Source organism: Lepidochelys kempii, chromosome 7, assembly GCF_965140265.1.
Source record: "Lepidochelys kempii isolate rLepKem1 chromosome 7, rLepKem1.hap2, whole genome shotgun sequence".
Lineage (NCBI taxonomy): Eukaryota > Metazoa > Chordata > Testudines > Cheloniidae > Lepidochelys > Lepidochelys kempii.
Window position 1 is genome coordinate 15,653,075 of NC_133262.1, and position 27,282 is coordinate 15,680,356.

At 42.7% G+C, this 27,282-nt stretch overlaps 1 protein-coding gene across 2 annotated transcripts in view; it reads left to right on the plus strand.

Annotated features, from left to right (window-relative positions):
• Positions 1–27,282, plus strand: part of ITPR1 (inositol 1,4,5-trisphosphate receptor type 1) — a 247,403-nt gene that overhangs the window by 125,961 nt on the left and 94,160 nt on the right. The window contains exons 37-41 of one of the 2 annotated variants that reach the window (XM_073351182.1): positions 1,865–2,013; positions 2,794–2,905; positions 9,630–9,662; positions 19,422–19,457; positions 21,127–21,177. In XM_073351182.1, the coding sequence (XP_073207283.1) occupies positions 1,865–2,013; positions 2,794–2,905; positions 9,630–9,662; positions 19,422–19,457; positions 21,127–21,177 (381 nt within the window). The remainder of the gene's footprint in view (positions 1–1,864; positions 2,014–2,793; positions 2,906–9,629; positions 9,663–19,421; positions 19,458–21,126; positions 21,178–27,282) is intronic. The other variant, XM_073351183.1, reaches the window with a different exon arrangement.

Consider the following 27,282-nt stretch of genomic DNA (forward strand, 5'->3'; position numbering starts at 1 on the left):
GTCTGATAGATTGACTCTTAATGACCCCAAAGTTGTTGCTTCCTCAAATGAACAAAATAAACTGTCTAAAGCAATGCTACATGTACAATTTCATACTGATTTCTACTCAAAAGAAATTTTAAACAATGTATTCTGACTACTTGTGATGCTGGCAGACCAAGTCAGATCAGGGCTTAGACTGGAAATGTTTTAATTACATCTTTACTTGGTACTAATATCAAGACCTGAGGATGATTAAGTATTCAGTAATAAGGCACTTTACTTTTGATACTGAATAAAATTCGGTGCTTTAGATTATACCTTTATCCATAAAGACTGGTTCTGTGGAGGAAAATGTTTTCCTGGTGTGCAATCTTGATTTAAATTGCTTGTGCCTAAATTGGATCTAAGTCGAAATAATGCATCCGATGAAGTGAGGTGTAGCTCACGAAAGCTTAAGCTTAAATAAATTTGTTAGTCTCTAAGGTGCCACAAGTCCTCCTTTTCTTTTTGTCCAATAAAGACCGTTCAATTCCTATAGTCCCCTGTCCACTTACGCATGTCAATTTGACTAAGCATTCTCTCAGTAACTTTTTCTGCAGTTCTGTAACTTCTGTTCAATGAGATTGGGGTGAATCTCTCTAGAATATATTTTCTGCAGAATATTCATTTGTAAGAATGGTTGAAAAGGGGGGGAAATCATGGATTTTTTTTTTTTTTTGCCTGATGTCAATCAGTTGTATTCATTTGTTGGTCCAGATAATTATGAAGCGTAGTGTTTATAGTATAACAGAGAATCTGCATTTTCACTGGTTTTTTACTCCTTATAGGCGAGAGCCACCTACAGAAATGGGAAAATACTAAGTAATCTGAGGAGTCGCTGAAAATGGTGGCACTAGTTGTAACATTCAGTGGCTAATAAAATGGGAATCTGTTAGACAAATGCTAGTGTTTTGTAATCTGGTGGGGTTTTTAAACAGGGAAGTCTTCGCTAGTCTGTCAGAACATTTCAGATTTGAGTATAACTTCTGAATGCTGTTTTCTAGGATACAGTTGTGACAGTTTCATGGAAATTGCACCTGTATCTTCCCCCCCGTCCCCGCCTGCCCCGATGGTCCACTTCAGGAGTGCATGGTCAGATTTCATGGTCTCCAGCCATCGCCTGCCTCTGAGTAGGGATCCTTGACCCACTTCCTTAGGGCCAGGGGTTTGAAAGTGCGACCACCCCTTGCCTTAGACAGACTAGCTTGTTGGGGATATCACACTGTAAGAGCTAGCGCTTGTGTGATGTTTTCTGTCAGAGGGCTATGCACAGCATATTGCTGTCAGGTTACAAGTTACTATACTACCCTCTCTAAGCTTTATTCTTACGGAGAAAAGTATTCCAGAGAAAACAGAGTAAAAACAATACACAGATTTAAACAAACCAGGAGTCACCCATCAGTCTTACTGAGACCCTAATGGGCCGAAATCTTTCCAACCTTTCTTCAAGGATTGGGGTCCGTCTTGGACAGAAGGTTCTGTCCATTTGATGGATCTGAAGGAAGGCCCTGAGTCCCTTTAAGCCCAGCCCTTTTCATATCCAAAGCCATTTCTTTATGTGTTGGTCTCTGAGAACCTCATCTGAGCCAGTATATGCAAGCCTCCCTGGGGCTGGTGTCTCTCTGGAGATGTTTACAATCTAAGTGTCTCACTTTAATCACCCCCCCCACACACACACACACACTGTTTTTGGTTCTTGGAGGAGCTGTGATACTCCTTTCCTCTGGAGTTGTATACAGCCCCTGGCACGCAGTGATACATAAACTATTCATAAACGTTCTACAATATGGTCCCCAAAAATATTGCTTGGGATTGACAAAACCTGATTGTTATTGTTTCCTAGGACATAGTATCGGCATTGGAAGATCGCTTACGCCCCCTAGTGCAGGCTGAATTGTCAGTACTGGTAGATGTTCTTCATAGGCCGGAGCTGCTCTTCCCAGAGAACACAGATGCAAGGAGAAAATGTGAAAGCGGAGGCTTCATTTGCAAGTAAGTTGTTTCCTTATGCTCTATGCAGGAGTTAGTTCCTTGCAGAGCAGTACCCTATGTTGTGTTGTATTAAACACAACTTGTCCTCAGGAAAATAAAGTCATTTGTCTTCAGAAAGAAGGTGACAACAGCTGTCCATATTGGTCAATCTGTCCTTGCAGCTGATGCTTACAAATTCTGGAGCAGTGTAAGGCCATGGTGTACTGTAATACAAATGACTACACACATTTTTAGAGTTAATCTTTATTAGTGAGATTGGGGCCAGTTGACTCTAGTCCCTAGAGTGTGTCAACAAAACACTTCCCTTTATACCTCTTACCATTGGGGTAATGAGTCAAAGTCGAAGTCTGTGTCATTGTATGGTTTCCAGTTGCCTTATCCAAGGTCTACATTCTTTTTTCTTTAATGAGGAAATATATGCAGTATTTAGAGTCTCGTTTAATGTTACTGGTTTTTCATAGTGGACCTTCAATTTTTAATTTCCCTCACTTCTATATAATTCCTTGATCCCTATTTATAGATTTATTTTTGCCTGGCTATTATTCAGGTGGGAGTGCTGGAGTTCCCTTCATAGCTTCACTGGTATTCATGATAACTCAGCAAGTGTTACTATTAAGAGGGTACTCGCCAGCTCACTATATACTGGTCCTAATACAACCACATTTTAATTAACTTCTTGGTTGTAGCTTTGACCATTGAGATAAGAGAGCCACAAATGCCTGTCCTAATTTTTACAAAATTTAGTACTAAAACAAACTATGATCAATTGGTTGTTTTCAGGTTAATAAAACACACTAAACAGCTGCTGGAGGAGAATGAGGAGAAACTATGTATTAAGGTATTACAGACACTCAGGGAAATGATGACCAAAGATAGAGGCTATGGAGAGAAGGTACTTAATTTACAATTTATCATTTTGCTTTTGTTCAACACTGTCTTTCGTATTCAGAGAGAGAAAATACGCTTCTAGGCCTTTAAATTTGTATTTATATCTTGGGTTAAGGATAAAACCTTTCTAGTCAACAACTAATTGCTTTCAAGATCATGAAATTAAATTGAAAGTTATGTAATTACTCTGGCTTCTTGTTTTAGAATATCAGGTTTGTCTAATTTCTGCAATAGTTTGCATCCTGATCAGCAATGTAGAATCTGTTCCCTTTGGTTGTCATTACAGAAGAGAGAACCATATGTTATAGCTACTTAGAGGAGACTTGTCCATGCCGTCATGGGATCTGTCAATAAGAGGATTCTTTTGATAACTTAATTTTGACTTGTATATGGCTGAGTTAGCTTCTCTCTATTGTGGTACTGAGGAATTTGAATTATAAATTGGTTGGTATACAACTATAATAGTTTTTCCATCAACATACTATTCCTTTTTCCCATCAAGAGGGAGTCTTTCTGGAGCTATAGATCTCTCCTTTGTTCAAACAGTGTGTGTATCTCTCACACTTTTACTCTTAGATATATTGATGCATATTCAATTTGATTTAACTGTATTGACACTGGGATAGGTATCCCACCTTTGGAGCATGGCTTCCATAGTCTCTTTATGAAGACATGGAAAATAAAAGAACCCAAAGCAGGGTGACAATCGATGAAAAGATTAGAGCATGACCTTTGATGGATGAAAGGAGTTTAACAGGTACCGAACATCTTAGGGAGAGCTACAAAGAGAAGAACCATAATGTTTTCCATAAACAGTCTCAAATGTGCTTTGAATCTGGATGGCTTTCATTTTAAATTCAGGAAAACAGCAAGCAAAGAAAGAGCAAAGGGAAAATCTCTGTGAGAGAAAGTAGAGTGTCTCTAACTTGAGAGTCTCCAGCGTGAAATGCCTCATGGTCTTGCCTGCTCGTAGACAGATGGGACTCTTACACTTAAAGCTGCGGTACCCGACAAACGGAATCATAGCTCTGTAGTGCACAGAAACAACTGCCCATGAGCACGTAAGAGGCAACAATTACAAAGCAGGGAAGGAAGCAACTGAGTGGTTGAACAGAGTTGTTAGAAAAGGTAATCTGTAACTGTGAACAGTTTGTTTAGAGTTTTTATGCAGATGGACAATTGAATAGTTTTACTAAGTGATACAAATGAGGCTCTTTAATTAGAAGCAAATTGCAAGCTGGGTTTGAAGTCATGACAAAGTGCTAAGTTGGTCAGTCTTAGATGATGGTAGCCCATTAGTTTGAGGCAAAAATTGAGAGATTGGACAGCTTATTTACAGACCCTTGTCTAAGGCTGTCCCTTCCGGGGAGGATGAGGAGTGCTGTTTGATGTAGGCAGTGGAAAGTGGAGAAACCACAAAGCTGAGCTAGTTCAAGTTTGCCAGGCTGAGGGTGATGCAGGCAGCCTCAGCCCACTCCAAGGTTAGCTGGATATGAGGCATGTCGCTCCCCGCTTGGCAAACAGCAGGCTTGCGAAACCCACGAGTGCAACAATCTCGAAGATAAACCAGGCAAAGCAATGAGAATCCTTCTCCAATATGCCATGAGCATGTTGCTTATTGCCAGCCACATGCCCTAGCTGTGTGCCCACGCAATACCGTAAATGAGCAGGAGACTCCCAGGAAAATATCCCGGAGGTGGGGATGGGCAATGCTGCACTCCCTGTCTTGATCTGGGAATGCTGCTTCCCGCTTCTGTGTGTCACAACTTCCACCCCTGTCAGTGATCCAGCCCAACTCAGCACCTTTTGCCTAGCTCTGTGAGGTTGCTTGCTATTAAGCCTTGCTTGCAAGCAGCAGTAATAGTTCTTTTAAATAAAGTAACAATAACTGCGTGGAATGCCCTAACCCCCTGGAAGTAGCATTGGGGTGTTGGCACCATCCTGCATGTATATGTTTTAAACCTGCCTTCCAGTCTTGACAAGCTGACAGTAATTTGTGCTGAATATCGCTCTAACCTGCTGCTGTTTGGGAGCCTTCAACTTCTCTCTGTCTCTAGGTTATTTACTTTTTACATGCTTTCTAGCCTAATATAGAAGTCAACTAGGCAAAACCTGTAAAAAAGATAACGCTGCTCTTGCAAAGGGCTTTGATGGTCCTTCGTAGCCATGCCTCATTTCTGAAGATGTGTCCGCACTGCAGTTAGAGATGTGATTGCAGCTCAGATAGGCCTACCTGCACTATTCTGGAAATGGGCCACATCCACCCTGATTGAATTGGCCCTGTTAGCACTACAAGAAGTAGTTTTCCCTCTGTTGATATTCACCCCTTCTTGTCAACTGTTGGGAATGGGCCACATCCACCCTGACTGAATTGGCCTTGTTAGCACTGACCCCACCACTTGGTAAGGCAACTCCCATCTTTCCATATGCTATATATTTATACCTACTTACTGTATTTTTCACTCCATGCACTTGATGAAGTGGGTGCTAGCCCACGAAAGCTTAGGCCCAGATCAACTTGTTAATCTCTAAGGTGCCACAAGAACTCCTCATTGTTTTTGCTGATTCAGATAAGCATGGCTACCCCTCTGAAACCTAGCTTTAATCTAGTTAGCACAGCTGAAAATAGCAGGGAAGATGTGGGACCATGGGCTGTACAAGCCCACCTGGACCCTGAATTGGGTACCTACTTGTATTGCTAGACCATGCTGGGATTTGTGCCGCTGTGTAGTCACTATTTTTAACCATGCTAGCTAGATTAAAGCTAGCAAGGTATGTTCATCCAAGCCACAATCCGCCTCCGATTAACATAAATGTTGACTTCATGACTGAGAGGTGGTATCTGCCACTACTCAAGAGCCAGCTTCTAGTGTACTTGGCATTACAAATAAACTACTGATACTCAGGATTGATACCGGGGTCTCAAACACGCGGCCTGTGGGGTTATTTTCTGTGGCCCACCAGCTCCCCACGGTCCCCCTGCCCCCCCAGCGTTTACCGAGAGTGGCTCCGGCCCAGCATGCACCGGGAGCAGGGCAGGCTCCCTGCCTGCCTGCCCTACCCCTGCGCCACTCCAGGAAGCGGCCGGGACCTGGGGGAGGAGGGAAAAGGGGTCTGTGTGTTGCCCTGGCTGCTCTTCCAAGTACCTCCCCGCTGCTGACCCCCCCCCCTCCGAACCCCTCCTGCAGCTGAACCCCCTGCCCTGAGCCCCCTCCTGCACCCAACCCCCTGCCCTAAGCCCCCTGCTACACCCCTCCTGCACCCCAACCCCTTGCCCTGAGCCCCCTGCCCCACTCCGCACCCCACACCCCTCCTGCACCCCAGCCCCTGCCACACCCTGCACCCGACCTCCTGCACCCCAGCCCCTGCCGCACCCCTCCTGCACCCTGACCCCCTGCCTTGAGCCGCCTGCCACACCCTGCACCCCTCCTGCACCTCCTGGGGGCGGAGTTGTGGTGGGGATTTCAGGGAAGGGGTTGGAATGGGGGCAGGGAAGGGGTGGGAAGAGGAGGGGCAGGGGCGGGGCCGCACGGAAGGGGTGGAGTGGGGGTGAGGCCGGGGCAGTGAGGGGCGGGGGTCAGTAGTGCGGCCCTCGGGCCAATGTACTCATCCTCATGTGGCCCTCATGGTCGTTTGAGACCCCTGGTTTGTACAGTTGGCTACTAAACTCTTTGGAGCATGTTCATCCCGAGTTTTTCCATTAAAACCAGTGTAAGGACATCCCTGATCATGTCTAGCCTAAGGAATGTAAAATGAAATTGGCTGTAGCATATCTTGAAATCAACTGAACCAAACTGGTCTTTTAAAATAAATAAATAAACAAATCTGTTCCCTCCATGGTGTATAGTGACACTGATACTACTGGAAATTTTGCTTCAAGCAAACTTCATTTATCAGAGCTTTGCCAGGGTTTTTGGTAAAATTGGGGCTGCAGATACTGCCAGAGAACATACTGAAAATAATTTTAAAACACTGAAACCAAGCTAAATTATGTTGTCTCCACAATTGACCTGTAAAGCTCTACAAAATTCTAAAGATCTTCCAAGTTAAAGAAAAGCAGAGATGAAACCCATCAACTTCTGCCATAGTTGATCAGTTACATAATGCATGCAGTACAAGAATAGAATAGCCCATGAAGCAGATTTCAGTAAGGGGAAAAGCTGTTTGCCAACTATCAGCTGCTAGTTGTAGATAAGCTTTGACTGTCTGGCCTCAAGCAGTAGAATGATTCATTTTCTACCTGGTGACTACTCCTAACTGGATTTATTCACCACTTAAAGGCAACACGCATTTCTTTAAAAGCTATTCTGGAGTAAAAGTAATCTTGTGCTACCCTTGTTGAATTTAGGGTTCTTGAAGATACTCAAGATAGAAAGGGTTGCATTTGTTCAGGAGAACTCCTAATTTATTGTAAACCAATCTGAGAAGTGTGAGCAGTACTACTGCAGATAAGGGCATTAAAATAATTTATACTAGAATATATTGTGAATGCTAATAGCTACTTATTTTCTTCTTGATACTTCTACATATTGTAAGAAATTTTAGCAACAAAGAGAGGCTACTTAGACCACTCTGTTTACCACTTCTGCTTCCGTTTCTTATATATGGTTAAAGACTTCATACCCCATTTTTATAAACTATCTCTGAACTTGCTAAACCAGTAGCTCCACGTCAGGTTATGATTGAAATAAATTTAAAATGGTTATGACAAAGTTTAGGGCCCTGACTTCTGCATGCATGTACAGTTATGAGTGCCTGTTCATTTCCCCGCACTCTGTTGTAAAACTTTACCCCAGCTTTTGCTTTGCTCAAGTATGAGAAAAGTTTATTTGGCAGAGCCAAAGTTCTTTTTAGTTCCATTATGGGTAGGACTTCACTTATGCTATTCAGCAAAAGTCTAGTCCTCTGCCCTGTCCCCAGTGCTCATCCCCACTTTAACCATGTGATTTGTCATCTCCTATGGCTTTTGGAGGTCTCCATTCTAAATGACTTTGAATCGCTATTATCTTAATCCCTAGTAGGCATTTGTTTACCTCTCTGCCACTATAGTCTACTGGAGCTGGTAGTTGTCTACTGTGGAATTGAGAGCTGCAGGTCAGACCTGAAGTACAGTTTAGCAAAAGAAGTGTAAGGAAAGTTTCCGTGTAGTGTCTGATCTTGTTATATTCTATACTGCATAGTATACTGTATATTAGTTGAGACCCAGTGAGTCTAGTAATAGATAACCAGTCTGTTTTCTAGAGGCATTCCCTCCCTATAAACATGCCTGACCTCCTCTCCTCCCCACTAAAAACCAGACACACCATCATTGTATTACCTGTGGACTTGTATTTTCACTCAGTCTCCCTCCCACCAAAGGGACATGTAGAGAAAATAGAAGATTGTCTGGCTCCAGCAGCCAAGCCCTTTGTCAAAGGCTGTACATGACTTTTGGTTCCATCCCTGACAGCCCACAGTGCTGCTGTGATTCCGGTGCAACATGCAAAGGACTTGATCAGAGCCCAGATGCTACTGCTAAGATGCAGTGGGAGAAATGTTGGCTGCTGGCCTGTGGACTGAAGAGCCAAGCTCAATACTCAACGCTTTTTCCCAGATGCTAGCCTCTTGTGCTTCCATTTGACTGAGGGAGTGGCCACAGTGTAATGCCGAATGTCTGTGATTCTTCCTCCTCTCATGCAACAAAGCATTTGTTACAAGAGTTATGGTTTTTCACTTCAAAGGTTGACCTTTTCAATGTGCTATGAATTAGCATGGAGAGCTGTGCACACACTCCTCCCACTCCTCTTTTCCCATCATTTCATAGTTCTCCCATGTGACTTCCTGGATTTTTCCCTTGATCTGAATTTAAAAAAAAAAAAATTCAGTTTACGTTTGTGGAATGCTTGAAACTTTACGTATGACTGAAGAGATTTCTTAGAGCAATAAGGCGGGTGAAGTATTATCTTTTATTGGACCAACTTCTGTGGGTGAGAGAGACGAGCTCTCACGCTCTCTCACCCACAGAAGCTGATCCAATAAAAGATATTACCTCACCCACCTTGTCTGTCTAATATCCTGGGACTGACACAGCTACAACTAAATTCCTTAAATCTTGGCATTTGCTCAGTTTTCTCAATGATCAGTAGTACGCTGTGGTATTCCTAATGAGCTGAAAGCCATACCACGTTAGTAGCATAGAATCGGCCCAGACTGTGACTTTCACTGAAACACCTTGCTCGTACAAATGTTTTCTGCATGAGTGGCAGGTCTGTTAGGGCCAATTGTACAAACTCTGGTAACCCAGATTTTGAGACTTAACTTGCAATCCAGCTTCTCTCTCTTCTTGCTGCCATTCTCCCCAACTCTCTGTAAAGATTCTGAGATGGGTATCTTGTGTTGCTGACCGCTCACACACTGGAGCCTACTATTATTCCCAAGGTTGAAGTTCTTGGTGCTTGTGTAACCAATCTGTATGGATTGACAGTTGGTATGTGAACAAAGCATGAGTGCATCCTGTCTGTTCAGTTCTGTGGCAGAATATTTCCAGTAGAGCAGATGTCAGCTAAGATGATGACAGTATCATAGAGCCCTGCTCTAGCCTTTAATGCCTCTCATAATATTTTTAGAATACCAAACCAGAGCACTGAAATGGTAAATGATATCAAAGTTCCTAATGCAGGATTTATTTGTAATTTCACTTACTAATGTTTACTTTCAACCTCTCTTCTTCTCTCCTTTTTCTTTTCCAGTTGATCACCATTGATGAATTGGATAATGCTGAGGTCTTAATTTTATTTTTCTTCCATGGCAGTGTTTCTGTGATGTTTGTTTTATGAGTAGCAATGTGATCTGTCATGCTGTCTTTCCAGTGTTGAGCGTTCTGACTCCTGCACCTGTTAGTGAATTAGTTGAGTTTAGTCCGCTATGTGTCTACGTTGGTAGTTACCATAACTAATTCTGTCTGTCAGTATCCCCAAGTATTATCCCAAATGTAGTTGTAGGTTTGGCAAGCTGCAATCATCTGGTGGCATAATAGTATGCATACTGCTTAGGATCAGAGCTGAGTGCTGTTAGTACTAGCTGCAGTGAGTACCATTAAAATGTTAGCATTTATCATTCCACAGTAATTATTGTACCACTGTATTGCTTAACTCGCAATTTGGAAGGTAGGGTGGTTAACCTAAATATCTGGAAAGGTTAATACTAAGTTTTAATGGCACCCATTTATACTTGATGGGAAAGAATGAGAGATGCCAATTGGAGGAGACCCTAAATGAACTGTCTTTGCTTACTAGCTAGTGAGAGTGATTGCTCATAACAATGTATTTGTGTAGCACACTGAGAGAATAGAAGGGGATGGGCCCTTGCATAGGAACTGTGTGGCGTTCTTTCCTACAAAGAAAGTAACTTGATGACTGTTGAGTTCAGCAGAATATATAGGTGTGGTCACTGTTTCTTCCTATTCGGCTTTGGCCTGTGAATATGTGGGAAAATGTAGGTGTATATTGTGAAAGCTACTTGGTGGTAAATCTGTGTCTAATCTTTGCCTGGCAAAGCAGCAGCCTAAGATAGGGTGTTTACACTGAATGCAGCATACCTACGTTAAAGGCAGAGGGCCATGTTTGAATGAGATCTTCCAGTTGAGGTAGCTAAATGTTCAAATGCTGTCACTGTTCTATGCACCAACCATCCTATATGCCCCAAAAATGTGGGCCCAAATTCAGAGGCTGATTGTTTTTCTGTATATTTGTACAGTATATCTGTTGCCCAGCAAGTATTTTACTTATTTAAGAGCTTCTTTAAAAAAGTTCTTCTGCCCTTGCTTTGTTTCCTCTGTGTTGTTCCAATCTTCTGTCTGGGGCAAAACTGATCCCTTTAAAATGTAAAACACAGAACTATACTAGCTATTTTTTTCAAATTAAAAAAATATTCTAAACTGGCTTCCTCTGAAACTTTTTTCCTTTTAACCCTAGTCTAGCAATGATCTCAATTATTATTTTGTTGGAACATCCATTGTTTTGAGGAATAAATATAACATTTTGGGAACCTGCTTGCCAAAATAGATTTGGAATCCTACCTATCCATCTCATAATGCTCTTATCTTGAACTGAGCGGTCTTTGTTTGTAGTTATATTCACTTAGTGCATATATTAATGGAAACTGCGTATGATATATTTAGAGAATGAGGATGATTTTCCTGTTACTCATTTCACACTATTAAAGTCCCTTTACTCCAGGAGAGTTACTCCTCACCTTACACTAATATGAGGAGACTCAGGCACTATATCTTTCCAGGCTTCACAGGGGAGCTTAAAATAGTTGGCAGCAGAGTTTAGTGTCAAACCTTGGATGTGATTTGTTTTTTTTCTTACTAATTAAGATTTCTCTCTAACCTAGACTGCTCCACTGGAAATGAGCTCTGTTTTTGAGAAGTTAATTTATAACACATTAACATTTCAATCAGGTGCTAGACCCTTTTGTTTCCGTTCGGGTGCAGCTTCCCCAAATGGTATGTATAATTTATCTTGGAGAAACTTCAGACAGAACTTGAGATTGTTTAATTGCAAATTAAAGTCATAAAGTGAAACTCCCTCTCTCTTTCCTCTTAGTCTCTTGCCATAATGTTCCATCTCATTCCTCAATAAATCAGTTAGAGACTGCAAACCCAATTTAGAACTTAGTCTTCTGGCTGCAAATAAGAGCTTTACTGCTTCCTTATGGAACAATTCCATGGATGGAGCAGGTGTGTTTATAAACACACAGGAAATGAACAGTGTCTGTTTATAAAGAGAGATGCTGGCAGTGGTTAGGATTTTTTGAGAATTCTCAAAGGAAGCTGTGATGTTTCCCATCATAGCTTCTGCTGGCATCTGTAAAAGTTAGGGTCAAAGAAAACAGAATTCAGTTTTAGTTTCTCCAGCTGCTAAGCTCTGAACAGTCTAGTTTTTCTGAATGGCTGAAATGGTTTTCCACTCACTCCTGCCCCTCAGAGTAGACCTGCTGTTGGCGAGGTAATATTGTTATCGTATTATGACCTAATTTAGAGCTAATTTCACAGTCTTTCTGGCATTCTAAGTAGCTACTGTAAGATACTTTTGGCAAAGGATAGGTTCAAAATCTTGTCTTTCATTTGTTTAAAAAAAAAAAGGGGGAGGGGGGACCGTAAATGCCACAGCCACACCATTATTTATTACTTACACTTTCAATAATGAGGAAAATCTAAACCAAAGTCAGTGGAGTCTCTCTTAAAATCCTTTCTGTCCTGTGGAAAGGGAGTGCCTTTGTTACTCAGTGAACAATGCTGGAATTCACCCTGTTGAGTAGGAAATCCCCTGCATAACAGGAAGAATTATAAAGGGCCATAATTGTGTGGTCATAACTGTTCTGGCTGTGCCCAACTGTTATGGCACAGACCCGTTGTGTGTTGATCAGCCTGCCAGATTATTGTTCTGAGACTTTTGTAATCTCAAGGATCTGTGGTGTGAATTAAGAACAGAGTAGTGACTTCTACCCAATTTCTTTACATTGATCTGGTTCATTTGGTTTTTGCGTTTATGGATTTACTTTGACAACTGTGGTGGGGTCACCATCTGCAAGGAGTGGAGGGTAGGAGAGTGGTGGTGTTGGGTTGTTTGCGGTTTTTTAAACACTCCGTTAATATCGTCCTTGGTCCATGATCCATTTTGAACTAGACGTGCGAATGGAATGTTAAGGGTTTTTACATAAACTGCTGTGCAACCACCAATATCGTATCTGGGTTCAGTAAAAAATGCTTTACTTCCAAGGGAGAGAATTCATAATGCTACAGTGTTGTGTGTTGCACAGAATCCAGTATATTTGTGGTAGAACTTTTTTTTTATGTGCAAGAAATCCCATCAAAATAAGTGTACAGTACTAGAATTAGATGCATTAGAACTTTAGACCAGTAAGTCTTACATGACACACACATCCTTGAAAACTAGAGAACGAATGACACCAAAGTGTCATTAAGGGGCTGGTTTTGATCTACAAAGGGCTTGGGACCTGTCTGCCTGGGACCACTTCTCTTCCCTTGCCTTACTGCCATTGTGGTGAACAGCAGAAATCTTTAAGCTCATCCCTCTTCATTTAAAGGGAACCTTCTGCCCTCTTATAAGGATCCCTTTCCTCAAGATTGCTTTCTCCGTAAGGTCTAATGTAATTCGAATGTGTTGACTTTCCGGATGTGCTGCGAAGCTCACCTCTTTGAGTGAGCGAAAGACTGAGGCCCAAGGTCTAAGGCCAAAAGTATAATAATGGAGGGTTTCAAGCAGTATTGGTCAGATGATGTGTGGTTGGGTGGAAGGAAGAGGTGGTGCTGTTATGGTCAAGTTTTACTTTGTCTCTCCCTGTGCTCTTCTGTATGTTGAGGGTGCCCAGAGCTTTGAATGGGTGCCCCTTTGGAGGGAGTTCTTATCGAACCAAAATGTAAATGAAGACCAGCAGACGTGTCTTGAAAGACTGAGGGAAAGCTTGATTTCTAAAGAGAGCTATAGTCCATGTCATTTCTTGTTTTGTTACGGGTTTTTTTTGTTAAAAGGGAATGTGTACTACTACGACGACGACTATGACTAGCGGTAGTAATATGAGTTAGTTCACAGATCTGTTCAGCATTTCTGTTCTTGCTCTTTGGTGCCTTCCTGAAGTAGTTGTTGATCTTTGCAAACCTTTGCACAGCACCAGATTAATGTCACGAGTTGAAGGTTATGACTTGCTAGGTGGAGAATAAACTGACAAGTATGGACTTTTAAACACGGGCCCTATGCAAATGTTTCTAGTAATAAAAAAAAAAAAAAAAGTGGAAAACCCCAACATGAGACACTGACAAGAGTTCTCCCAAGAAGCTGCTGTGGGCCTGATTCTTACCATTGACTGTATTTGCACTGTCTTGCATTGGTGTAACTCCATTGATTTAAGTGGAGTTGCTCCCAATTTGCACCAGCATGAGAAGAGAATTGGGCCTTCTGTGTACAGTTATTTGAGGCATCAAGGAAATCTTACCTCTTGTGATAGTACGAAACAGACTGCAGTAGTTCAGTGAAAAAGTATGAAATAGCTTGGGGTTTTTTAAGCTAAATTCCACCCCTCCCATTGTAGCCCAGGTACCATACATGATCAGAGCTGCTACGTGAAAAATGTAGGTCTGGGTGAATACTTGAATCTCGGGTACACTGTGATTAAGGGGGTTAAAGTATTGGCAAAGTGCTTTCAGAAGCTGTTTAATTTCAAGCCCCCATTGCAGCCTGTCACTGGATTTTAACAGGTGCTAGAGACAAAGCAACCTGCATTGATATGAGAAGATAAGAGCTTCAATGGAAGTAGTGAGATGCTAGGTAAGGGATTTATAAATCCCAGAACAAATTACTATGTATGGAAGGAGAAGAGCATGAAAGAGGAGAGAACTGTTAAACTTCACCTTAAGGGGGCAATCTGATGATGCTGAATGTAACTGAGAGATGTCCTACTTTTTTTTTTTTTCTTTTTTTTCCCCCTCCTCCCATATTGTGGTGAACTGCTCCATTGGGCACCTGCCAACATTCAAGCAGCAGTTACATAAGAGCAGCTTTTTTTCCTGGAATTCATGCTCATTGCTGATGTGTGACCTTCAGCAGTAATTGCCAATACATGTGGTGGAACTGTTTACTGTTAGTTCAGTCTGCACTCTGTCTGCCAGTGTCCGAGGCTACAGAAGCAGTTGCATCAGCTATACAGTTGCTATTTCTTTTTACAGTAACGTTGCTCCAAAATGGTTAGATCCAGTATCTTATTATTCAGGTAGGCTGTGTATTTGAAAGAGGTTCAGCGAAGTTCTGTGAATTTCTCTATCATTGGTCAGTAAAGCTGATCTTTATATGTCCAAGAGTATTTGCACATAAATTATGAACCCCCTATTCAACACACATCCCCAGCCACTCTTTCCTTGCACATCGTTAGCAAAGCAGAAAGGGACCAGATCCAACAAACAGCTAAGCACCCTCAACTTGCCTTGACATTAGTGGGTATTGAAGGCATTAAGCAGGTGAATTAAAGTAACTTCTAGTAAAATGTTGACTTCAGTTCAATAAAAAGAAGGATTTGTTCTCTTTATGCGGTTGATAAGCAAGCTCCAGAGAAATACACCAGCAAACACATTCAGTGTGGGTGGGGTTTTTGTTTTTTTTTGTTTGTTTTTGAGGTTTCAAGTAGGTGAAAAGGGAACTGAAATCCTTGATTAAAAGGGATTGGCTGCAATAACCTCTGCAGCAATGTGTATCAATGATAAGCTGTAAAACTACTTTGCAACAACTGGATAAGTTCAGAATGTGTTCTTTTCCAGATCTAAGATAGGAGATGGATAATAAGATAAATGCTAGTTAGATGCACTTTTAAAGATGAAATTATTTCCCTCCTAGAGAGATCTCATGACACAACCAGTGTTTGAATTATGTCTCAAGTAGAAGAAATTAAGTCTCTGGTTTCTGGTCTGTTTTTTAAGCAGGTTCATTGGAGAGGCCTCAGAGACATGCACATGGAACTGACCTTAGGGAGATGGAAGCAGGATTGTGGAAATCTTTGGGTATTGTGTCAGGTGTGAAAAAGGTTCTAATCCTATGGCTAAATAGTGTTGTGAAGAAGATGGAATAAGCCAGTATAGGCATGGGGAAGCTGAACACCAAGAAGTGTACCAGCTAGGTTACACCTTCTTCTGAATGTACTGTCTGATCAAAAACAACGAGGAGTCCTTGTGGCACCTTAGAGACTAACACATTTATTTGGGCATTAGCTTTTGTGGGCTAAAACCCACTTCAAAGCTTATGCCCAAATACATTTGTTAGTCTCTAAGGTGCCACAAGGACTCCTCGTTGTTTTTGCTGATACAGACTAACACAGCTACCACTGTGAAACCTGTATAATCAGAGGTGACCTGAGGAGGACAAAATGGATTTGGCTTTATTTTTTGCTTCTCTATAGCCAAGACTGAACATCTTTTGAAACTTGTAATTTTGACTTTTTCATCAAAATGTCAAAATTCAGTGAGGGGGAGAGAGGGGAAAGGATCACATTTTTATTACAAATATGTCCCATTTCTTTTCATTGCAAAAGCCTGAAATGTTCTCTTTTCTCTCCCCCTCTCTCTCTCTCTCTCCCCCTCTCTTTCTCATTTAAAAAAAAATGTTTTTCACCTGTTGTTTTTCTACCTTAGAAATGTCAAGAATATCAGGTCTTCTCTCCCGTATTTTGCTGAGGGCATCCATTTCAGGACCCAGTGAAATTAACTGGAAGCTCTCTCGGCTCTTTGTTTGAAAGAGTCACAAATGTTTAATAGAAATCTTTTGTTCTAGCTGTTTGCTAGGTATTTGAGCTAAATAACATAGTTAGCAAAAAAGTAAAGAACTCCAGAGTTTTCAAGTCTGGGGGGAAAAAAAATCTTTTCCTCTCTTGTGCAATTCTATCTTCATTTTTATCTACAATATCAATCACTTGCTAGTTTCCCACAGTGTCTGTAGTCTTCAGGAAAAACAGAATAGACAAATTCTCAGCTTCTCATGTAAAAAAATCAATCCGATAAAAACCTTAAACTTTTAGGTCTTCTTCATAAAACATAAAGGCAAAAGAGGACAAAAATTCAAACGTTTCCCTTTTAGGTCAGCTTTAAAGTGATGTAATAAGTGCACGCTTACACAGTTAATTGGTTGTACCAACTGCTGAAATGGGTTCATCTACTCTTGAGTCAGATGAGTTGCTTTGGGGGAGATACCTATTACATAACAAATGAGAACTGTTAGAATCGTTCAGGTCAACAATAGGTCAAAATAATAATAATTCTGGTAAGGCTAATAACAAAGGTTTATTTGTCAGACTTTTAGGCAGGAGCGGCTTCAAAGTAGGCTGTTCTTGTACAGTAAGTTGAATGGCACTTTCCTTATTGTTAGTAGAAAGGAAATTTTCTATGCTCTTCTCCGACCTTGCCATCCATTCCATTTTAGTTTAACATTTTGAAGCTGAATGCTTTATCTCTGGTGCTTATATGGCACCCAGTACTGCAATATCGTAGTATTTTATCATCTGGAATGCACTTATCCTCATTTCCTCCGTTTTATAGATGAGAGAACCTGAGGCAAAGCGAGATTGTCATAATCCAAGGTCATACAGGAAACCTATGGCAGAGCAGGGAATTGCAGCTGGCTCCCAGGTTAACACTTTTTAACCATTGGACCATCATTCTCTGAAGCCTATTGCTAATAATTTGTTTACCCTGCTAAGGATAGCATGACACTCTTAACTCAACATTTCTTTGCTACTTTTAACCAGTTCTGATTAAAACAATCCAGTCAAACTCATTATTCAGCTTTTAGTCTTACTGATTGATTGCTAAAGCCCTGTTACAGTTGCAGTGTTACAGGCGAACTGACTCTTAGGACTGCATCAAGCTCCCATCATTTGAAGTTACTGAAACCTTTCCAGAAGCAAGGGTTTCCCCAAGCAGTTCACTTTATAAGATTGAGCCCTAAAGCCCTATATGCCGTTTCCTGTTTAATTTGGAAAACATTGGGACTTTTCTATGTCATATACTTCCTCTTCCTAATCCCTGTAAATCACTTTGTTCTATGGGATCAAATTAACTTCTTTTGGATTCTTTGTAGCTCTGGCAACTTTCAGTCCTAAAACATGAACATATCTGCTTGGTCAGTGTGTGGTAAGAGCACAAGACCAGGGCATTCTAGTTCAGACTCTGACACCCTCCGTAGCCTGGGTCAGGACACTTAACCTTTCTGGTTCAGTTTCTCAATCTTTGAAAAGAAGACAAACATTAATTCCCTTAACAGAGGTGTGTGCAGTTGAGCTTGTGTTATCGGTAAGGAGACTGATTATTACTGTAGTAATAAGAGGGCTTTTTCACTTTGCTCTGAGGCAAGTTGTGTACTGGGTGCTGGTGTGGTCTGGATAAGGGGCTCAGACTGACTAATGGTCTGGAAATGGCAATTCCAATATTATTTGTTGAGCAATGGGAGTGTGCTTGGTCATGAGTACTAGGTAGATGAAGACAAATTTCCTGCATAAATGAGGTTCTTCCTCTTTAACTTTTGTTCTCCAAGCTTAAATACTCTAAACTCCCATTTGACCAAGACTTCAGTGGCTTATACGCTTGTTAAATTTCCAGAATACATAGGAATGACAATGCAAGGAAATAATGTACCCAAGAGACATGTGAATCAGCCAGGAGGAAAGTTGATTAGAAGAAATAAGGAGAACGGCTTTTCCTGATCGTGGAATCCCTCCCCACTGAATGCCAAGTTGGAAAAAGTCAGTCCCTCTGCCTCTTCCCTTAGCAGTGGAACCTCTCCACCTCACACTTCCTCAGTTTGGTTGCCTTCCTCTCTTTCCCTGCCTGTTTTTTCCTACTCTGTTGCTGATATTCTGAAAACTGATTCACCACAATCACTCTACTACTAGGTCGCTCTGTGTGTGTGTGTGTGCGTGGTCGGTCTTGCAGTTAAGGCTCTGGACTGGCCCTTGGGAGATCTGGGTTCAAATCCTAGTTCTAGTACAGGTATCTGGTGTGACCTTAGGCACACCAGACTTAATCTGCTCGTGCCTGTTTTTCGTATTTAAAATTAGTGTGATGCCTCCTTTCTCCTACTCATGGTCTCATTTGTCTGTGTAGGTTGTAAGCTCTTTGGGGCAGAGAATGAGTGTTACGAGAGTATACAGCACCTACCACAGCAGGTTGCTGACCTTGTTTGGCATCTCTAAATGCTCTTATTTCATAAATAGTAATAATTAGTTCTTAGGGTGTCTGTTTCAGAGAAATTAAATGAATTACCCATGTTAAAAAGGCTTTATAGGTCTCATATGTCTGTATTGAAAGTCTGTAAATTTTACTAAGTGATACGGGTAGACTCCTCTTAATTTGTGTTAACATGCTGCATCACATTTTAAATGGAAAATCTATTCATTGCCCCCTTTAGGATCCCCCTTGGTTGCTTATGTCCAATACTATAATCACATTGTTCTTTTATTTCAGAAAAAGAATGTTTGTCTTATGAACAACAGTCCACTGAAAATTTCCTTTCAGAATCCATATCCTAAAACAGATGTCTGCTGCAAGTGGTATTCAGACAATGATTTACCCCCACTGGGGATTAAGCCACTACAATAAAATGTGTTATTCACCATATCTGTCAGTGTATATGTTTGGGGACAGATTTTGGAAAGGGCGTGTTCTTCTGCATTGGTAGTTCATGTGAGCAAGTTGGGGACATGCAACTTTAGCAGGTATGCTTTGGAGAACGTGGTCCCTTATCAGCACTATACATGTAAGCATTCTTTCAGTATGTGTAGAAACCACAATTATGCCATAATTCAGCGAGCTGATGCAGCTAAGGTCAAATGAGCGGCAGAAAATCCATGGAAAGTTTTTTGTGTTTTTGTTTTGGTTGGTTTTGAAATTCCCCTCTCCCTAAGTGTTGACCATTAGATTTCTGTTTTAGATTAAACATTTCTGAACTATGACTAATTATCTGCATTTTACTTTCAACCAGCTGCCGCAACCTCCAGAAACGGAAAGCTCTGTAGAGGTGTGTCACCCACCTATATTTGTAAAACACACAAATATTGGTGTTTTAAAGTAGTCATGGTTAAATGTCTTTCTTGTTGGTCAAATCTGTGGTGTTGTTTTAGCCAGTGATGTAGGCAGAGGGACGTATGCAGCTCTGCTGAAATGGTTCAATCCAATATATAAAAATATTCTCGCCAATGGGGAAAAAAATAGGTCTCTTACCAATTCAAAACTTGTTCTCATATAGTACCATTAAGAGCAAAGACTGAAACTTTCAAAGCGGTGTGGGTAATTCAGCCACCCATCTTTAATGGAGGCACTACATTGAAAGTCTCAGCTCAGATCCCTTGTGTTAAGAACTAGGCTTCATTCCTCTCACTTCTCGGGGAGATCAAAGATCCGGAATCCTTTTATCCTGTATGTTAAAAACAAGAGGTTGGGATGTGAGGGGTGAGAAAATAGTGGAACTTTTACCCAAGTTCCACAAATCCAGAATAGTTGAATATTCCTGTTTTTAAAAAGATTCTGTGAAATACTAACGTTGGGCTTTCAATTGCCATCATTACATTACAGGATTAACACCCATTAGGATGAATCAGTTCATATTCAACAATTTATCCACCAAAAACATTTAGGACTAAACTTTTATTTATTTATGCATTTATGAAAGCTTGAATTATTTTGGAACTAATGAAGCAACCAATGATGCGGTTGGCACAGAATGTACCATTGCCTACCAGATCAGCTTTACTCTTGATTAAAGCTATATGAAAGCTTAAGTCTAGCTTGTTTTCAATTGCCTAGGCTATGTAAAGAATTTTATGTGGCTAAGCAGTATTCTGGGTTTGTTGTAAGTGATGAAGAAAAAAATGTAGTTTTCAGTACTTTGGAACTTTATCATAAGTAGCATTTGTGGAGTAGTGTTTAAGTGTCTAAGTGCTCATTGGTTACAGAATGACTTCAATGAGACATGTGGGAAATAGCCTCTTAGAGTTAAATCGGTCCCTGAAAAATGATTGTCATGAATGATCCAAATGCTTTCGAAGCCATCAACAGTATGAGACATTATTCTGTTCTGAAAATCTGCCTCGTTCAAAGAGAAGGGCCATTTGGCTTTCAGCATTATAAACCCGCCATAGTATTTACTCTGCACAGCCGAACAAAAATACGTTGAAAGCCTCAAACAGAACTGAGGCACTGACATTGGCATTCTGTGCCAAATGTCTTCCACATTTGCAAGAGACCGGACTTCCTAATTGGCCAGAGTGAGGTGTGTAAAAATAATGACATTTCCTCCAGAAATGGTGTGTGTTTGTGTGTTTGTAAAAGTGTGTATGCATGGATGTAATGCATGCGTGAATTGCCAAGAACCTGGCCTTTTTTTTTCTGTTTTGTATTATGAACTACTGTGAAACTAGATGGAAACTTTGTGTTACTTTTACTTTTAAATATATACAAACATCTAGCAAACGTGCATGCCCTGTGTAGTTTGATGGAGCGCATCAAAGGTGACCAGTTAAGTGTAGATAAGCCCTGAAACTCTAAGTTTTTTGGTCGACCTACCTTCCCTCCCGCATTGCTCTCAGTTGTATGACTTTCTTGAATTTTTCTACTGTTTAGTTATTGATGCTGAAGATATTAGTGCCTCTTTAGTATTATACTTTACAACAGAATTTCTGCATGCTCAGCAGGAGCTTGATCAAAGTCTACTACAGAGGCAGCTGGAAGATCATAAAAGGGTATGTATAGTAGTCTGATATATTTACTGCTAATTACCATTACACTTCCTTCCGCCTCTCCTTTTTTCTTAAACAGTATATGCAGGCAGAAAAGTTCATGTGAAAAATGTATTTGGCTGTTTTTAAAAGGGAACTTATCGTCAATTGTCTTTGAGATTTTCAAACTTGTATTTCTACCAGTTTCAACTGTAAAGTAGTTGAAGTCATGTAAGACACGTCTTCAATTAAAATTAAATGGAAAGTGTGTGTGTTTCCTCGGTTGCTTTGGAAATCTCCACCGCAAGGGCTGGTGTTTTTTTTTTTTTTTTTCTTTCATGCTACTGTAGTTGGGGAGGAACTCCCTTGACGCTGGTGATGTCACACCATTGTAAAGCCAATGTGAAAGGATAATCAGGCCCACAGAGTTGACTTGCCTGGCCAAAAAGTGCCTCTTAGCTTTGACAACTAAGCAGTCTTCAAAATCAGCACTGCATGTAGTTCATTGTGGTGCTTCCCACTTTTGCCTGCTCCTCTAGTTAAGCTGCTGTTGTTGTGGTACTTGCTTCTTAACTGTATTACTGTCTTAATCTTGCATTTTAATTGAAGGGTGTATGGAAATGCACAATGTCTTACTGCCTAAAGGTTTTCATCCAATAGAAAACACTTTCTAATATACACACAATACCCAGTTCATCTATACTATGCTGTTGACTACAATAATATTTGTATACCACTTATCTACTGCTTACCAATAGCTTGACTGGATGCTAAATACAGAGACTGAATGTCATTGAACTTTTCTAGGTAGCATGTTTCATATTTCTTAATACAGCCAAACATCTGATATTTGTTTGCATATTGTAAGCATTGAAGTGCTGTATAATACTAACATTATAGTTAAAGAAGTGTTCTCAAGCCCATTGTTACAGCTGAATTAATGACAGTATTTGGGAAATTATTTTCTCTCCTCTTTTATTCAGATTACATTCTCATCTGCTTGTCAGTGCTTTTTAATTATTACATCAAGAAAATGATGAGGTTTTCCTTCCCATTGTTTTGAACTGCAGCTCCAAGTGGTATTAAACATGAAAGCACATCTCCAAGCTTGTGCAACTCTGGATGAGCATTTTACCAGAAATTGGAATCACTTGACATATGATCTCATCTGCTTTCTCTTGCTATCATGCTCTTTTATGAGTGTCGCTATTTTAGATGTAGTCCAACAATAGCAAGAAGATGGTGGTACCACAACAGGCATACTCATAAATTCCACTTGAGCTTTTCTCTTGCCTGAAATATTTTGACCACTAAACTTTCTTCATCAGATTTTTTTTTTCCTATCGAGTAGAAATAAAGGCAAACTACCTATAATCCAAAGAACAATCATTAACCTTTAGAAGATGGGAGGGTGGGGAGAAGTGTATTGAACAATGATATTCATAGTAAATGTGTTTTAAAAATCTTTCGTCAGTAGTAAAAAGTACCATTTTAAATGCCAGTTGCTGTGGCAACTGCTAGTTAATTTAACAGAAGAAAAAGTGGTAATGTGAAAACCCCATTGTAACTTAGTTTTGGCATAAAGGGTGTATAAATGTCAAGTTTTCCTTCTAATGAGTGCACATGCAGAAGACAGCATAGTTTGTTTTTTCGCCTGATCTGACCTTGTTCTGTCATGCACCCTTCACCGCCTGCAAAGCTGAGAGCAGCAGGAATGGTATAAATCACTGCAGCATGTACTAGAATAGTATCTTGTCATTGTCCATCAAAATAGCTCACACACAGTCTGGGGTTGTGCGTGGGGGGGGGGGGGGAAGGTGTGTGTTTAGAACTAGTCCCCGCCTCTCTTATATTTTCACAGACCATCCCAATCAATGTTCGGAAATACAGGCACCTTAGGAGTAATGATCTTTTCCTAGTATCATTTTGCTAAGTGATTTGTGGGAGGAGTGCCCCTGTGAGCCTTTTGTTATAATTTTGGGAGCACATTGCTGGCAAGGCCTTTTCTAAAGGTTTATTTTGAATCTTACCCCTCATCTGAAGCTGATTGCAGAAGAATAAAATATGGATACTATCTAGCATCTTTCATGCCAATAGTTAGGGCTCTACCAAATTCACAGCTGTGAAAAATGCATCAGGGACCGTCAGGGCTGGTGCAAGTGGTTGGGGGCGCCTAAAAGCGGTGCCCTCGCTCGGCAGGGAGGAGCTGCCTTCCGGATTGCACGGGCGGCGAGCCCCAGCCATGGAGGAGCTGGCGCGGCCCTGGGGGGGGCAGCAGCCCTGCAAAGGCGGCGGCACCACTAGCGGGGAGCAGCCACGCCCCCCGCCCTCCTGCCCAGGCTGCTGCCCGGCACCCTTCCCCCCACGGCGGGGGGAGGGGGTGGGCTCCTGCAGGCTGCAGCAGATGCATGCAAGCGGTGGCCCCTGTGCGCCCCCCCGGCTCCCCTCTCTCCGTGCTCGGGCTCTGTGGCTCCTGGGAGTGTGAGCGGCCGCCAGGGCACGGGGCCCTGAGCCAGCTCCAGCAGGGGCGGCGGTGGCTCACACTCCCGGGAGCCACAGAGCCCGAATGCGGCGAGGGGGGAGCCAGGGGCGCACTGGGGCCGCTGCCGCCTGCCTCCGCTGCAGGAGCCCCTGGGAGTGGGGGGCGCGCCCCCGGCTCCCCCCCTCACTGTGCTCAGGTTCTGCAGCTCCTGGGTGTGTAAACTGCCGCTCCCTCTCCCAGAGCAGACTCAGGGCCCCGAGCCCCGGCGGCAGTGGCTCCTCACATGCAGGGATGAGTGCTGCCTAATGATCTCCGAATTGCTGGTGCAGGTGCCGAGGAGCAGCCAAGCAGGGGAGAGGAACCAGCTGAGGCAGCAGCCAGGAGTGTCCAGGGGGAAGGTGCTGAGAATACACCATTCGGGGCCTGGTTCTGCTTTAACCTCTGGCATATCAACTGGGCTCAGTCCTGGGTACACAAACAGTGCTGCATGAAGGACCTCAGAAACAGGCCTGACTTGGGAATTCACATAAGTGCTGAATTTATGCCCCTGCTTTGAGGCTGTGTGGAGTGTGAGAGATAGAGAGAGGTCCCTGTGTGCGTGAGGTCTCTGTGCATCTGTTTTGCGTCAATGGGCATCTCTGTGTCTGATGTGTGTCCATCTGTTTGACATGTCAGTTTGTGTGCGTCTCTGAGTGACATGTCTGTCCATGGGACGTGTCTGTCTGTGTCCCTCTATGTGCGATGTGTGTGACCTGTATCCTTGTGTGTGTGATGCATCACATGTGGCCTGGGGGGAGTGTGTCTCTGCCTGTGTGAATGCTCAGAGGATTAGCAGCAGAGCTGATATATCTGATAGCACTGCGTGCACCTTAGGACACTCTGGCGAGCACCAAAATTCAGGATGTTTATTTGGAGCTCAATCCTGGGTCTGCTGAAAAACATGGATTCAGGAACTCGAATGTCTCGTGTGGCAAAAGAAAGGGCCATCTCTTCCGTACCATTGAGATAAGGGAGGGATTAAAAACTGGATCTCCCATCCCAAATGTCTCACATGAGTTCCAGGAACTTTTGGCTGTGGCCAAGTCAGCTGCGCAACGTTAAGCTTTCATGTGTGTGGGGCACTGCCGGCAGCAGGGAGAGGTGACCGTCTGTGGCTGAAGCTGGTGGGTGTGGTTGTGGGACAAGGTAATATCTTTTATTGGGCCAACTTCTGTTAGTGAGAGAGATGAGCTTCCAAGCCACGCAGAGCTCTTCTTCCCTCTGGGAAATATACTCAGTCACTGCTAAATACAAAGTGGAGCAGATTGTTTAGCATAAGTAGTTAACATGCATTTCCAGGGACCATTCAAGGTGAAGTGGCCAGTTAACAGATTCAGGCTGTGTGAGGTTTGGTTGTGGCTGTGGCCTGGGTTTTTTTGTGTACAAATGGGGAGTGTGTGTGACTGTTGCAGCTGCTGTGGTGTGTGGAGTGTAATGTATGTGACTGCAGCCAGCTTGTCACAGCTTTTACACCAGCTCTGCAAGTGCCTATGGGATGGTCGTTGCAGAGGTGCATGGGGAATGAAATTGACCCTGGCAAAGCCAGTGAGTGGACTCGGGGCGGGGGCCGCCGGGGTGGGGAGGGCTCCTGGGAGGGGCGGGGACTGTGCACTCTCCAGGGGAGTTCAGGGGGCGGGGAGGGGGAAACCTGGTCTGGGGAGCAGCCCCTGGGCACGGCTGGCCCCGGGGTCTATAAAGGCTTGTTAGGATTTGCCCCTCAATGAACCAATGTGCCGGCGGGTGGGGGCAACAAGGTGGAAGTTTTGCCTAGGATGCAAAATATCCTTGCACCAACCCTGGGTACCGTGAAATCTGGGTTGTTGTGGGGCAGTGGGGGGTCACAGTATTGCCAACCTTATTTCTGTGCTGCCTTCGGAGCTGGGAAGCCGGCGAGCGGCGGCTGCAGGCCAGGCACCCAGCTCTGAAGGCATTGTTACCGCCAGCAGCAGTGCAGAAGTGAGGGTGGCGTGGTATGGGAGGGGTCATCACTTTTGTGGGGGCAGGTCCAGCCTTACAGGTGGGTGACTGCCCAGGGTGTCGTGATCAGGGGGCTCCGTGGTCACCCCTCCACACGCACACCCACACACACCCACCCCCTTTAACGTCCAAGCTCTGGAGCTGGGGAGCAGCAGGACCTGGAGGCATCCCAGCTGGGGGCTCCTACCATGTGCCGGGCTCCAGCTGCTAGTCCTAGCCGGGCTGGGGAGGGACAAGACTACCTCTTTCCCTGCACAGGCTGCTCCTGGGGCTGGGTCAGACCCACCTCCGGGAATTTCCCCCAGCTGCAGGAAGCTCCGTGGCTGCTGGCTGGGAGCCCAGCTCTGAAGACAGCACCACCGCCAGCTGCAGCGCAGAAGTGTGGGTGGCATGGTATGGTATTGCCACCCTTATTTCTGCACTGCTGAGAGCAGCAGCCACTCTGGCCACCCAGCTCTGAAGGCAGTGCTACCGCCAGCAGCAGGGCAGAAGAAAGGATGGCGGTGCCATGACCAGCCGTGAGCCCCCACAATCTGCCTTTTGGGTTGGGACCCCCACGGTTACACCACCATTACGTTTAAGATATACATTTCTGAATGCATGAAATGTAAGATGTTTAAAATCCTATGACTGTAAAATTTACCAAAATGGACCATGACTTTGGTAGGGCCCTACTAATCGTATGTGGGGATAATTTTGAAGTCTGAGGCTAGATGCACAAAGACTAAGGCAAAGGGTGTTACCATTATGCATTCAACATAGGAATTCTCTTAGGAAAGGAGGCATTGTTCTCCAGCACACCGGGGATAGCCTGTAACTTTCCAAAAGATGTTTCAGGATTTTTAACTTTCAGGTAGGCTGCCCCCATCACTTGTTGAAGAGAGCCCAGTGTAAAGTGTTACTCATCCAAAGTACAAATCACTCCTCTTTTTACGCTGTGTATTTTAATGGATTTATTTCATTATTTTTTGTCTGTGTTTTAAAAGTCACTTCTGAAGTTTTTAAACAAAGGCTTAACTTGTACAGCAGATGATGTCAAGCTACGTTGTTAGGGACATTTTGGATGGATCTGGCAAAGTACATTACTTGGCATATGAACTATAATACAATGTGCAGGATGAATTTTGCCAGTGTAGTTCAAGGTCAATAAGATACTTAGTTTTGTTCCAGCTTGGATTTTTTTCTCTCTTCCTAAAGTCATTTTTTTCTTAAGTCTCTTCAAAACCCCATGTATTTAATTGAAATATAGTCCCTGATCAATATTTTTAGTTACTTGTCTCTGTCTTTACCTACAAAGGTCTTAAAAAACTCTCAAAATACCTGCTATACCTGGTCATTGCTTGGCATGCTGCCAACTTTTGTGTTACCAAAATAAGCATGCAGCTTGCAGACATAGTGCTCAATTGTGATCCCAGGTGTGTTCTTACTGACAACAGTGGGAGCAGCATTGGGCCTATTAATGGTGGTTCAGATTCTGAGAGGTATGACAGGCTCTCATCTTCCACTGGTGAGCTGCATGTGTTCAGGGCTTCTTACCCAGAGTAGAACGTTGCTTGTGGGCTTCTGGCTTTGAATATAGTTGAGAGGCTACAGGTTATTGGAGGACTGGTGTCCTGCAACATGCAAGATCT